Source organism: Brugia malayi, assembly GCF_000002995.4.
Source record: "Brugia malayi strain FR3 genome assembly, contig: Bm_v4_Chr2_contig_001, whole genome shotgun sequence".
NCBI lineage: Eukaryota > Metazoa > Nematoda > Chromadorea > Rhabditida > Onchocercidae > Brugia > Brugia malayi.
In genome coordinates, this window is record NW_025062476.1 from 8482165 (window position 1) to 8497997 (window position 15833).

The following is a 15833-nucleotide window of genomic DNA, read 5'->3' on the forward strand; positions in this document are numbered from 1 at the left end:
GAAAAAACATGAGGAAGATGCGAGCTGATAGGAATACTGCAGTTTACTGGCTGACCGTATCTGTTGATATATTTTCATCATTTAAGCAAAAATGATGCCATTTCTTACACGGCAATACAACGGTATTTACAGAAAATAATGAAAAATCAATGAAATTTTAAATTAAAAAATAAGATAACATTAGCTCTTATCATTTAGTACAATTCACAATAGAATCATATTATATTTAAATGACTAGGTCACGTTAATGAAGTGAGAAGTGATTTATCGTCATAAATTGGCTTAGATTTTTGTTAAATTAAACTATAATTTTTATTCACTCTTGAACTCATATTTCCAATTCTGTCTCGCCTATTTATTTACTTCTTATTGCACTTTTGATGCAGTAATACTTGCTTCATATTAAGTCATCGTATGGACAGGAATGGAAATTATTGCAAAATATCGTTGATGTTGGCAGCAAAACATCATGGAACTCCAGCAAACTGATTTAAATTTCATATGAAGCGTAGAGATTCACCTTCAGACTCAAATATTTGTGTTTGTAAATAAATATGGAGTCCATTTATTTGAACTCGTAAGACTTAAAGCAAGATTAAGAACTTAGATGAGTGAATTTAAATTGACGAATTTAATTTGTGAAGTAAATTAACTGATTAGCCGCGATTCATTTGGAATCATTGACTTGTTTCCTCATAACCAAGTTGTTAACTTGTCAAAAAAAAACTTTCCAAAATAAGAAAATTCCTTAACCATATTCAAGCTTCGCTATGGACAAATCAATAGGTGAAAAGGCTTATAAAAATAAATGTGAAAGGAATAAAATGGAGAAAACTGGAAAAACAGAAGGAAATGATGGTATTTAATTGATGTGAATAAGGTTAATTCCATTTCTGAGAATTGAAAAGAATACAATTTGTAAGTAAATTGGTTAATTTTTTTATAATGAAAGGATAAAAAACAAATTGCCTCTACAAAAACTTTTGAATAGTATAAAAGTTTGTGGCTTTAAATGAATAACAAATTAATTTGTTATTTTATTGTGTTCGTAAAACTTTTTATTCTAGATCAAAATTCTACCTGTAATTTTACTGCTCAAATATTGTGAATCTTCAAGGCAGCGCTATAAAAAACCACAAAAGTCATTAAACTAACTGTAGTTATTCATTAAATGAGCATTGTAGATATCATTAAAAGTGATCATAATATCTGGACCGAAATAAAGTTGGAAATTAAGCAAACAAGTGACATTGCAGTTCCTTGATCAACAGATAACTTTATTTTAGGTTGGAAGAAAAACAAAATAAGAGTTGGATTTGTATATTTCGATTAAGAAACTGATGTGCATCTAACAGATCACCATGCAGTATATGTGACAGGCGCAGTTCGAATAAAAGATATTGTGAAATTTTATCACAAATTTAGAAAGATCTTGAGATAACTGTTCAGTCCACTCATTTGCAGCAAATTTGTTCCAAAATTTTTTGTTTATACTTTTTCTAATCTTTCAGATTTCACTGAGAAAAGTTTTCGAAATTCCTTGCACTTTTTATACGAAGTGCTTTTATTATCTTCCGTATTAAAACGTTTGAGCTTTGCTGAGCATTTATGTCCCTTCCTAAAAGCTTTTCTGTTGTTCTCTCTTCAGAATTTCAAAAACGCTCAAAAATCTTTTTCTTTTTTTTTTGTAAAAAATGTCTCGAACAAACCTCATTTGATAAAAGTGAAGCTGTAAATGAACCTGATTAGCCAAAATCATTAATCAATTAAAAATTCGTTTTCATCGGTTTTGCAATTTCACAGACAAAATCAGACCAAGAAGCCGGACAAGATATTTTTGTATTCTTTATTTTGTTGGAAATCATTTTCATCAGTAAAAAAAACGAAATTTCGTCATTAACTGGTAAAAATCATGTAATTCTTTCTGCTACAAGTGTACATCTTTGCAAAAGATTGCACTTTTAGTGATTTCATTTTTGAAGTTTACCGTTCATTTTAACAAATATTTGAGGAAACATGAAATGGGATGTATCGGAACGGCTTTTTTAGAAGAAACTGGAAAAAAATGAAAATTAGCGGTATGTTTTTTTGAGAGAAGCTGAAACGGAACCAAACCTGGTGAAATAGATTTTTTTTGTAAGAGATGAAGTGACAGTTTCGTCCCTTTACCTCGTTGAGACATAAAATAGAGACAACAGAATCTGTAAAAGTTCTTCCATGCTTTAATAATAAAGTTGCCTGAAATACCAAAGGCCTCTTCAAAAATTTTCTTTAAAAATTTATTTTCAAATTAAAAAGGCAACGGTACATACATTGTCTTCGTAGGATAATACTTTTTAAGATTATATAGTTTAGGCACAGATAAACAAAAAGATATAAATTAATACAAAATTGTCAAAAAAAGCTAGAATGTAAAAGTTAGTGATTTTGAAATGATGGTTTTCGATAAAAAGTGTTCCCACTATGAGGGAGTTTAGTCTAGAGTGATCTTCTCTCCTCGAGTAATTCAAAAGAAATGTAGAAACAACTATTATATATATAGACGTTTTCTTTAGAAATGATCCTTTCTTTCTGAATTTCAACTATCTTGAATGACATTTAAATTTCTTTCCAGAAATGAATTAGTGAATCGAAAAAAATAGTCTCAAATTTAGAAAATGAATATAACCTTGCTGAAACGACCATAGTGCAATCAATAGAATTCTTGTCCAAAAGTATACTTAAAAACAATTCAAAATCATTCCTAATCTTAGCTATATTTCCAATGTTCATAATGACAAACATGTGCAAAATAAAATGATAAATGATCAGCGCTTTGACTCATTGGCATCGTCCAAGTACTTTGATTTTATATCGTTTAAAACAAAGTCTAAACAATAATTTATCTACAATCACCTTTTAAAAATTGTTCATAAAACGGTTAAAGTGTAAACAGTACTTGAATAGGCAATATTACCTTTCTCGATAACATCAATATCAATGATAAAAAAAAGTCACCCTGCTTGTTTTATTGCTAGCACTCCAGTTCATGGACTGTTTTCTTTTCATATTACTTTCATTTCCAAAAATTATTGAAATGAAGTTGATCTTTTCATAAAACTTTTGAAATTGAACTCTTTCTAATAAACCAAATAAACTAATGTTTTCCTCTTTTTCATCTATCAAATATTATCGAAAAACTACTTGTATTGAATACAATAAAAGAATAAGTCACATCTTGAGGAAATAAATGAAATTACATATAATAGTGGCATATTTGGTAGTTCACTTTGGCTTTAACTGCTTACGAGTTAAAATAACAACATTATACAATGAAAAACCTATGGTTATCAGTGTTGAGAGATGATACTGTTAGGATGACAGATAAATGAGCGATATTGTTTAATCACTGATAAAAGAATTAAAAACGAAGTTCGTGTTACTAAAAGTATGAAATATTGCAAATAATAGTTCAGAATTTTTTAACAGTATTTGCACAATCAGTTGAAAATCGCAACTCTTTCTCTAATCTAAATCAATGATTAGTTGAGTTAGTTTGATTCATGACTTTATCTTTTCTCCTAAATTATGATAAAGTGAAATTAAGAATAATCTGGAAACTTATTATTATTTGCTTCCATCTAAGCTCATTTTCACCCGTTGCGCTAAATAAAGACGAATTTTTGCAGTAGCGAGGAATTTATACAATGCAGGTAGAAATAATTGTGTAAATGAGTAACAAATGATACTATTACCTCTTCCATTCATATTTTTGTCTTATCGACACATTCGTTTTCTAATGCTCTAAACAAGGATTGAAATTTTTTAAAAATAAGGAAAACAAAAGGAAAAGTTGAGGAAAATTGAATTATAAAAAGGTAGTTCAAACAGTGTCGGATGTAAGTATCAAATCTTCGTATCCAAATCAAATAATTTAGAATATGCATGTTTTGTATAGCATGGGCATGTATAATACGTATCAGTAAAAAGATACATAAATGTGTATTAATAAAAGGTACATTAAAATTCTTTGGTTATTTTTGTTCATCTCCCACAAATCATTTAACCAAATTATTGCACCTATCAACGGCGATAATGCACACTCGTAGTATTAATTTATCTAAAAGCGCAATATAAAATACACTCTATTGGTTGCGATATACGTCAAACCACTAATTCTCTTCTTTTACAGAATTTCTCTCAATACGTCAAGTTTACCTTCCGCATAGTTATCCACTGAAGATTTTAGGAAAACTTTTCAGTTATAAAATGAAATTAAAAATTAGGAAGACATTTTAACTCACTGGTTTAATCTTATATTTCATCATTCTTGCATACGATTTCCTTGTCAAAGTCTACTGTTAAGTTTTTAATTCATATTTTGATGCTGCTAATTATGAATAAATTCTATCTTAAAAAGTTGTTGTTAAGAAATATTAAAGAAAACAAGGAAGTTAAATGAAGCAGTAGTAAATATAATCTGTATTAAAAAGAGAGGAAATGCACTTTCCGACTGCATTATTTTCACCTATGAGAACTTGGTTATTTAAGACAACAATGTTTTATTGTAAATGTCCTTGGTTCAATTCAGTATCACTCAGAGAAAAAAGTTCTGCGAATACTTAGAGAAAAAAAGTCTGCGAATAGAATAATAATAATCATATTTTTATTATTCAGTAGGGACCACTTTTAAATTTCGTAAAATTATTTTATGTTATTTTATGAGAAGAAAGTATAGGAAAAAGAAGGAAGAGGTATTTTTAACAGTTCATTTAAAGTCATTTCATGTTCCATCAGATGAAAATTTAGTGGAACTTGCCTTGGCTGATGAATCGGTCTATTCTGAATTTGCGTTTAATAGTTCTATTATATCATTGTTTTCAGTGCTTGAAGTTGAAATTAATCAAGCATTCCAGAAAATTTATCACAAAATTTGTTTCTTAGTCGCCCTAACGTGTCAAATGTGTACTTCATGAAGCACATAGCTTCTGAAATACTATATTAATGGTAATGGTAGGATAACATAGCAACATGGCACGAATGAATGCATGCACGAATTCTGGCATGCATATTGTAGATTATTACTCTACGAATAGGTTAATCTTACATTTAACTAAATGAACTGTTTGTTTCAATTTCAATGCTAACAATGACAAATTTATTTCCTTGCTAAGCGAATGTTACATTTAATTGGTAACTAATAGTTCAAGCTCAAAAAAATATCAGAGAAAGAGCTATAGTTTAATTGAATTATATAGTGAGACTATTTCTTTCCGAGTCTGACTATATTAGGCTTACTTTAATGTATAATAGTGAAATGTAACTTTGCGAACTTTTCATAATGTGGAATACAACGCCTTCTATAGCAGAAGTTTTGTGTTGATATTAAATGAATGATAGCACATCTACAATTCTAATAATTTCATTCAATTCATTTCTATTGTATGAGAAATGTACACTAACAGAAATTGCTGTTGTATTCCTAACAAGTAATCGAATTAATGGCGTGTCAACATGTAATAAAAGTTAGTCAGCTGACATATACACATGGTTGTCATAGTTTATGAAATAGATTGTCACATTAATAGATACTTCCCGCTTCTCCTCGTGTATTGACTACATCGCTCTTTATTTCAATTTAAATTTAAGCAAGACATTAGTTGACACTTTTAACAAAGTTTAAAATACGCAACATTTGCTTTTCTGTTAACTTACTTCGGTCTACAAATGCTTCCATCCCTTCTCGTTTTTCTCATCTTTCCTCTTTCACCTTTTCTTATCTTAAAAATCTCTTCAAATATTTGTATTGGGACGTAAAATATTCCGAAAATGATTCATGAGTTCCAGTTATAAGCAAATTTAATAATGGAAGTGAAACTAGCAAAAATAGATACCAGAACCACTTTAGGCGTTTTTATTCTCTTTCTTCTCTTGTTTTCTTAATAATTAGTAAATTTTAAGCATCAAGCAGATTTTGAAAATCACAAAGAGTCTATAAGTTCATAAGTTTTTTGCATGTTTATTTGTCTTCCTTCCTTTCAGCTTTCTATCGTTCTTTTATCTTTTTCATAAGAAGAAAATAGAGTCTAGAGGACGATCATCACATTTCAGAAAGTAATGACAAAAATAATAGAAATAGGTATGTTGCAAATGGTTGACGTCAACTAACACTAAGAGGAAAGGCATTCAGTATAGTATGACAGTCACAGTATTGTATAACACAACAGAATGTTTTATTACCTCTTCTGTCTTTGAATAATTCACTTTCGAGAGAGACAAAGCTTTAAAAATTCCACCACTGCAATTCTTTTTTCTATTTTTGTTCCGAGAAATAAAAAGCTTTTGAATGGAATTAAAGTGGACAACACGAGCGTCCACTTTAAATTTGCAATAAAAAATCTGGACCATTATATAATGTAATATGACTTAAGCACTCATAGCTATCGATTCTAAAAAAGCTGTTGTGCCATTTTTCTCAGACAAATGACAAAAATCTTTTAAAATACTAACATCTGACACGGATCAATTAATTTGTATGATTTGCGTCTTCCTTGTTGCATCCATCACTTTCCAAAATGTTCGATCCATTGAAATTGATTTTAATGCAAACGCATTATAATATCCTTAACAGAAGAACAACAAATGATTTCTCTCTTTTTTCTGTCTTAAACAGGTTTGTGTTGATACAATCGCTAACTGTCTTCATGAATGAAATAAGGAAATAAGTCCAATATTCTCGAACATTGGACTATTTCGAACAAAAAGCTTCTTCAAGAGCTTATAATCAAATCATTAAGATTAAGACAAATCAACTAGGATTCTACTACCGAATTTTTGAATGGAATAAATTCTGTGGCAATCTTTAAATGAGTGCGTGTTGCATATTCTGACCATTCTCAAATGTCATCGTCTAGTGTTGGTTGTCTTCTCTTCAATAAAATCAGTCTACTCTAATGCTTTAGATCGATATTCTGCTTGGTGGTTTGCATTGTTTAATAGCTGAGGCTACTTCTAAACGTTCATTCATTCATTCATTCATTCATCCCTTCCTTTCCTCTCTCCAATGCCAATTGAAGCCCTTCAGAACATCGATTCCGTTTCAATTCTTGCTTTTACTATTCTTTTTTAACTATGCACAATTTGTAATCTTTCCTTCGATACTGTGAAACGTTCGGTTGATCTTTGTTCTACTCTCTTCTCTTCACATTATAATTCATAATGTTTATTCAACGAAGCTAAATTTATTCCGTTTAAAAGTTACAAGATTTGTATTTTTTGATAAATTCTCTAATTAGCCTATTAGCCTATGCTAATTTCCATGTTTTACATTGACCAATGAATTGTTAAGCTTCATATTGGTCACTATACTTTACCTTGTATAAGTTATAGTATACATTATTAAGTTGATAAACTTCACTATTCTAAAAGGAAGCTAATGGAACTGTAGTATTTCTATTTTTGGTGAAAAAAATTTTAATTAAAGTTCCTCATGAAAGAAAAATATCTGACCCCAAGTGAGCATGTTATAATTTTCTAAAATTTTTCTAAACTTTTTTGTTAACTTAATGAACTAAGTTTCTCATACTCTCTCCAACATAAAATGTTGAGACTATAAACCATGAATAGTACGTCGAATTGGATTTCTTTTATTTACTGGATATAACTCAATATTATGGCCAAACTTTTCTCCGCTGGAATGAGCCCAATTTTCAATGTTATATCTAATAGATAAAGTAAATCAAATGTTATCTGTTAGATAAGCAAAAAAAAAAAATTTCTGCAATATGATTCTGTACCAAACCATAAATTTAACAACAAAACGAGCATATTTGAAAGACTAGCAGCTCAGAATTAAAAACAGAAACCGAGTATATCAATTTTTCTAAATTCTGTGTGCAGATGGAGATCTTTTATCAATTTGCTTTGATTTAACTTTGTGAAGAGTTGATTTTCTCAGGTGATCTATTTTAAAGTTTTTTGTTTGAGAATTGTTTTCTCGATTTTAATGTGGGCAACAGCAACTTATTCATAATTTAGAGTTTTCAAATTTTCTTCCTTTTCATCACTCCTTCTTAGATTTTGTTTGAATCAAAAAACAGCTTTAAATATATGTGATTCAACTGACTATGCAAAATATTTTATGAGTGACAGTTTACCATAAGCAGATGAACTTTCCAATTCTAGTCTGATCGACATGTCATTCAGACTAGGATTTTAAATGTTGCTGCTGAATACTAGAAATGGAAATTTCAGAAGGTAACCTTCGCTGGCCAATACTAACCTCACTAACTTTAAATTACAGTAAACGTTAAATTTTCTAACCCGAACGATGCATTCATAGATTTCGATGAAATAAAAAAAAAAAAAAAAAAACCATATCAATAAAATGAAAAATCGAGAAATTTGCCCTAAGGAAACATTATGCTAAGTAAAAACCGCAATGACTGGAACCAATGTCTACTTACTGTTAATAAAAATTACCCGCCTCATTCTTCCTTTTCTTTTTTATTTCTTAACTTGTAATACTTCAATTATCTAAATTATATAGGCTTAGTTAAACAAAAATTTGTAAACTAGTCGAAAATTTCAAATTTTTTACTCTTTATTCGATTTGCATAATGAACAAATAGTATCCAAGAAAAATAGGAGATCAGTTTCCTTCGTTTACTTGTTATGAAAGTGTTTTTGAGGCTAAATCTCAAAATGGAAAAATTTGTTGAATTAAAAAGATCAATTGATGTAGAAGAGATGAAACAATCGAGAAAGTCTGAAACACTGGGGAAAGCTAAGTTTTTACGAGACAATATTAGTCGAGAGATAAAAGACTCACCAAAACTTTAGCTTCAAGGAAATTGGGTATGATCTATTGGGATGGTAACAAATCAAGGAGAAGAATATTTTTCTGAATTTCTTTTAACTCGCAATTGAACTTCTCTAGAACCACTCAGCTGGAAATTTCAACAACTTTACTGACCAAAGTGGTTGGTCAATAATTTCGATATATATTTTTATAAAATAAAAAGCGTAAAAAGTGCTTTCGAGAAATAATTTTCGACACAGCTGTGATAATAGATGAGATATCGAAGATTCCAAAGCATTCTATCTTCCCTCACAAACTAATACAATCACAAAGCGCAAAATACTACACTTGTTGCGAAATAAGCCTTAGAAAAAGAATGGATGATCCAATCATAATACAAGCGCAGTGGATTTTAGCAAATGGAATTAAAGATTTGCGGCTCCACTTTGAAGAGAAGGAGTTCATTGCATATAAAAATGGCACTCAGAAAGAACTGTGATTCTAATTATGTACTAATTACGCGACAGAACCATTAGATCAATGGATACGAAAATGATAACTCATTTACTAAGAAGTATCAATATGTCTTGAAGCAAATAAGACTTTTCCTGAAACAAATGGAGGACTGGAATTTAGGTTCCAAAATATCGGTTATACTCAACGTCATTGACAAGATTTGAAAACACTCTCTGAGGCTAATCAGTGTGAACATCAGTTTACCTGTTCGTCCTTTACTTCGTTTGATCTTTGTTGTCATTGGATAGTATAAGTTATTACAAAGAATTTTATTTTTGATCTAAGCTTCCTAATTGTCACTTTATTTATTATTTTTTTTTTTTTGTTTTGATAAGACGATTATAAGTAAATATTTATTGTATTGTTTTCGTATCCATTAATCCACTGGATTAGAGAGCATGATGGAAAGAATACTTGCTGAAATTCCTTTCTAATAGATATATACATATGTACTAATTTCATTTTTAAAGTAATTAGCCTATTTCTCTGATATGTTAATTCACGCATTTGGTGGAGAATGTCAACAACACGAAATCTCTAGGAACTTAGGCTTTACTGCTACACTCTTTTAATAATGTCCTTAAGAAAAGACACTCACTAGGCCAGACTGTCCTTTAGTCTCAACTATCACCATTCTTCCTCTGCAGGTCAGACCAGACCATTGAGGCTTCTTACTCAATGAATTTTTCTTCTTTACCGAGTATAAGTGCATAGTTTTTATTGTCCACTTGCCAGATGGTCTGTCTACACATACACACGCACACTTACCCATACATACACACACACATACATACATAAATGTTCCATTTCTAATTTCGAAACGAAATGTGCAATAAGTAAGTGAAACTGGAACACAGCGTCCTACTTGTTAAAATGATGTGAAATGGATGGAAGAGAGAAATGTGAAAGTACGTTAAAGCATTGGTCAATACTAGATGTTGTGACCAGAGGATATCTTTCCCCCTCTCTCTCTCTCCTTCCAATGTACTGTTGCTCCACTTTTGACATTCTACTTGTTGTTTAATGATAGTAAAATTGACCAACAAAAAAATGAGTTTGAAGATTCAACTGAGCTCATTCATATCTGTTCATTTAATCAAGCTATCAAGTCATTTACTCATCAATTAGTCGATTTACTGAGTAGGAAACAAGTAAATGAAAAAAAAAAAAAAATCATTGTCACAGTTGTAACAAAATTCATATTCAATTAATTGTTATAATTTGGAGCCGCCTAAATACAAATATATTCGATATTTCGGATTTTAGAGCTAATTCCTCATTTTATTTGTATTACCTGCTTGACAGACCCAAATATAAAACACATAAAGTACTTTCTATAATTTGCGGCTAAAAGTATACTTTTCCCTTAAATTTTAACGCAACTTTATTTTGATACAATGATGTTGATATGATTGTTAACCAACGTTAGCGACGTTGTTTTATCTATTGTATTTACTTTCTTGCCAGTAAACCTTTCCATATTTCAGTAAGAAATGTAGAGTGTTTTCACTCCTGTGGGCCACTTCTAATATGTGAAAATTTTAAAGAATGGATAGTCAGAGATTGCTGGACGGAAATTTTTCGCCGGGACGAAATAGAGTAAAAAAGTTGTTGGAACATTTTGAGAAGTCACCGGTAAATGCAATTGCTCGGAGTAGTAACCCATCGTTAGCAGCACGGGAGAGGTTAGTACTTGTACAAGTTGATTTAAACAGTTACTGAATTCTTGGTGAATACTCATTTTGAATTTTAAAAAACTTTTATATTGGTGTCACTTCGCTTTTTCAATTATGGTTTAAAGATCATCACAAAAAGAAATTGCTTTTGGTGCTGACCTAAACGGTTAGCCTTAATCATTCGAAGTCAGAAGGACTGTAAAACAGAATTGATTCACGGAAGGATATAGTAGTTTATCTGGTTCACTTATAGTAGTTTATTTATTTTCACCGATTTTTGATTAACGGATCATTCAACCTTGCGTTTTAATCCTCCAACAATGAGTTTTTAATATAGGTGATAATAATATCGCCTAGTTAATGATTACATTTTCCCGAGAGGCACTTGTGATATATGAACACCTAGCGTTTCTCACTTTTACAAAAAAAAAGTAGTTGTTTCCCACTTAGAACATATTGTCAAGAGAGATGAAAATTATACCAACCAGAAATTTTAGAGGAAGTAGATCATGTCATCACTTAGTGGAAAGTGGTAGCCGTTTCTTTCTTTTTAAATGATTTTTGACTTTTGAATATTTGATTGTTTTTTTAGAACTTTTCACGCCCAATTTTTTTGTATAAAATTCTACTATGAGGCATGCAATGTAAGGTTTTCTTTAGAATTATTATTTTCAGTCTACTTTTTATTTATAATCACTTTTCCTTAACTTTATAACTACAATTTTGTAGATGCCAGTCGATATCGCGACATCGTTCCTCGAAACAAGGATCCGCTGGCATCTATCAGAGACGAAGTATTCTTAAGAGACAGGTGAGGTTTGTGAGATTTTCTTCAGAGCTTCAGAATTACTTTTATTACTAAACCAATTCAATGATTCCTTTATAATCTGATAATAAGTCATATCCTTTGTCATATCCATAAGTTTGAGAAGGATGCGAAATTCACTTAACACTTTAGTACTCGCTTGTGGTAGAATAACCAACCATCCTTACAAAATAGTAACCTTATCTGTAAACTAATCTGACAACCATCTCATATTTATAGGACAGAATTTACATTGTGATAGATTAGATTATGGTGTGAATTGAGTTCGTACTTATTCAATGCTTATTTAACTTTAATTTTTTTACTGTGTGATTCTTTACGATAAATTGAATAATTTGCTGAGAAAACTACTAGAAGGTCGAACTGTTTGGCTAAAAGTGAAAGCTCGCAATAAGCTAAACTTTTCTGCATGCAGATTGCACCGTTAATGTTACTGTGTTCATAATTCAGTCAAAAAGTCATACGGACATTCGGCCGAGTGGAAGATCATCGATAACTGTTAGACGACGAAGTGTAATGTCCAAAAGTTATAGCCATGGGGATCAAGCGGACCTTATCTCTGCTGTCAGGTTCGGTTCTGTAATCTAACGAAATTTCCTTTTATTTGTGTGTTATTGCTTGGTGTTTTTGAAATTTCTCCTAATTTCAACTTTGAAAACTAAAGAAATTTTGTGATGGGTCAGATAATTTAAGCCCAATTTACTGCGATTCGTTTCATAAATGGAAATGATATGAATTAAGGTTTAAATTACGAGAAATAGGATTCTTCCTATCGTTTTTGTAATAACTGCCATTTCAAAGTTTTTTTTTTTTCTTTTTTTTTTTTTCAAAATTTTTGAAAATGAATTCTATCTTTCTGAAGATATTATATCAAAATCAGTTAAGTAAAGGTTAATATGATTTGATTGAATATTGAAGAGAAATCAATCAATAAAATTATGTTCCTCCGAAATATACAAGATTTTCATAATCCGTTTGCGTTCAACTCATAATTCATTTTACTAATATTTTACCTCTGAATGAGCAAATGATTGAATTTGAATTTGGAAAACAAATTTCTCGCTTGAGTGACTGAAAAAATTGGATCTAATTTGATTCAACAAATGAATATAAATGAGTACATACGTATTAAGTAAATGTGAACGATTACTTTGTTTCTGGATTTTTGACAGAACCTGTTCTGAGCGTGTCATCGGTCGTGCACCTTCCTCATTTCCTTTCGAGTTCCTTTCCTTACACATTTCCTTTGCACAATTCAGTGTTTCATTGAAGTAATACTAAAATTTCATAATATTTTAATAATATTCATAATATTATTTCTGGCTAGTTTCTTGGTTTAATTTTCAATGAAATATTTGAATAACTAAGGTTAACAATGCTATTTGACATACAACGTCTTTTCCTTTTCATTTATTGTATGGGAATAAATGTAATACCTTCACACTTTGCTGTCATTTACCTGCACATTTCATTGATAGGTCTTATCCATAGATTCAAAATTTATTCGTTTTCTATTCACACTTTTAAAATCGTTTATTCTTATATTTTAGGTGTTCCATGCACAACCGACATCACCGAAAACTTGGGGCACTTTTTCAAGTGCTATTTGAGTTATTTGTTCTCAAGAAATTATGCGTAATTATTCTCGATTCTTCAGTACAAATATTTTTGCTAATTATGGCTGAAAGAAACCACTTTTTATTGCACTTGTAAATATGCCAAAGAATATTTAATCATAAAGACATTCTTGAAGACACTAGAGTATTTATATTAGGTAATATCTACTAATTAATTCGAAGCATTAAGTAGCAATTATGCTGTTACCTAGCTTTCCATGTTTTAATTTACATAAATTTAAGAGGAAGAAAAGCTTGAAGAAGGCATGCCTTATCTTTTCACACGGAAGGTATGAAAATTATACTAATTTAAATTAAATCGAGAAATATTCTTAAGAGCTTAATCTTTTGGCAACTGTTGCTCAGATATATAAGGAATGTTTGTTATATTATCTTAATTTCGAAATCTTTTAAATTTTAGATCAAACTCGACTGCACATAATTTAGTGGCAGTTTCTGCTAAGAATAATAACTTTTTTCAGTAGTTGACCTGCAAAAGAGAAATTTTTTTTTAATTGAGATAAAATTTACAAGTGAATGAAAAGATCGCTTGTTAAACGGATGGAAGGTTGTTGAGTCTTCGAAATGACGAACATGTTCTAATGCGATGCTTAGAAGCCGGTTTTCTAAAAGTAGAATATTTCGTGCCTGGTAGTGATGCTACTAGAAAAAGTGGAGTTGATTTTTTGTTTGGGCTTTGCTCTTTTCAAGAATGACAATTTGATGGAACAACCATAAACTGTATTTTTAATTCTCAAAATTTCATTGATTTATTCACTAATTTTCATTTTTCCACTATTTCGTCCAATTTTTTATGACAATTTTACAGTTGTTAACAGTATTTTCATCATTCCACATTACTTTTTAATCACTATCTTAGATGGAAGTATGAAATGACCGAGTAAATCCCAATATTGGAAGTTGTCTGGTGCTGGCTTAATTATTAACAATTTCATTAATTAAATTTGAATTGCCTCAAAAATGGATTAATGCAATTCAACTGATCTTTTTCTGGAGATTTTTCTTGACTGTAAATGTTGCGCAACATTGCTATTCAAATGCATAAATATGCATGGCGCTTTCGATAGGAAATGCGCTTAATTTAAACTATCAAGCAGATCAATTCATTTCCGATATTGTGGGCTGAGCGCTTTTAAACCTACTCCCACTATTCTATTGCTACTTCGCTAAAGATTTACTTCCTCAATTTGCTATTTTCAAAAATCTCTAGTTTTTCTTTTTCTCAGTACCAAGATCTGCAATGTTTGCGCAAATTCAAATGTATTAGTAAATTGAAAGTATTTTCGTACTAAAATGACAAAGAAAGAAATTTATCAATGACGAAATGAATCAAAACCATTCAACTAGAATGAACAAATGAATATTTTAGAAAATGGGTTTAAATGTTGCTATCATATTGCAAATTCGCTTCATTTTTTTCAACTCGTATTACTTGCTAAGTTTTGAAAGATGAAATTTTGGGTTAAGAATTCTGCTAGCCTCTCAAACGTACAGAAATCCATTTAAGCTAACGTACTACTCTAACCATAATCGTATTGCAGTCCAACATTCATTACTGCTTTTTGAGAAACAATAACAAGAATATCATAAAGCTATTATTTATTTTCTCGTTCTTTAATTGTTATTCCAGAAAAAAAAAAAACTAATCGTATCAGATTATTTGGCCATTTTGTTCTTAAATGTAAGCTCTCTTCATGACACTACTTTTCTCTCAGTGTGAAAGAAAGACTATACAATTTTCTTGCATTAATTATCAGAAGCAATGTTGTGACAAATGATTTGACTGCAAATGTTAACTGATAATTGGAGTTATTATTTTCTACAGTTCTCGAAAGCTAAGACTTAAACTATGTTGTAAATAACTTTACTCTCCACACTTTCTCACACTGCAGAGACAAACATATTATTTGTACTTCCGTCTTTTATTTAACTTTCACGAGTATATAAGGTTAAAAATGCAAATTAGAGATAGTGATCGAATTTTCAAAATTAAAAGATAAAAATGGCTTAATTGTTTATGATCCATCTGATTCTCTCTACTTTATGTGTTTTGTTGTCTTTCATATTCAAATGATCTTGCAAAGGGATTCGTAGAAATACCGACATTTCTGCAGTTTCTCTAAAAAAAAAGAATCATAGCATTGTATTTCCTTCTTCTCAGTAGTTCTCAGAGTATTCCTCTCTTTTGTTGAACAATAATTTCCTTTTTCTTTCACTGAAAATCAGTCGAAATGTATTTTAGAAATTTCATTTTTTTTTTCAATGTCTCTTCATTTTGACAAAATATTGTGCTAATATAAATATATATTATATGTCACAGGAGTAATTACCAAAGCTAAATAATAGCTGCAAATTAGAAGCAATCTTAGCATATATTTGTCTCTGCATTGCTTTTAGCT

General features: G+C 30.2%; 1 protein-coding gene across 1 annotated transcript; it reads left to right on the forward strand.

Annotated features, from left to right (window-relative positions):
- Nucleotides 1-10843: 10843 nt before the first annotated feature.
- On the forward strand, nt 10844-12385 carry Bm10073 (Uncharacterized protein; the record flags this gene model as incomplete). The annotated part of the gene is made up of 3 exons (XM_001900185.1): nt 10844-10980; nt 11701-11782; nt 12248-12385. The coding sequence occupies 3 exons, from the start codon at nt 10844-10846 to the stop codon at nt 12383-12385; spliced, it is 357 nt and encodes a 118-aa protein (XP_001900220.1).
- Between the last annotated feature and the right edge of the window lie 3448 nt (nt 12386-15833).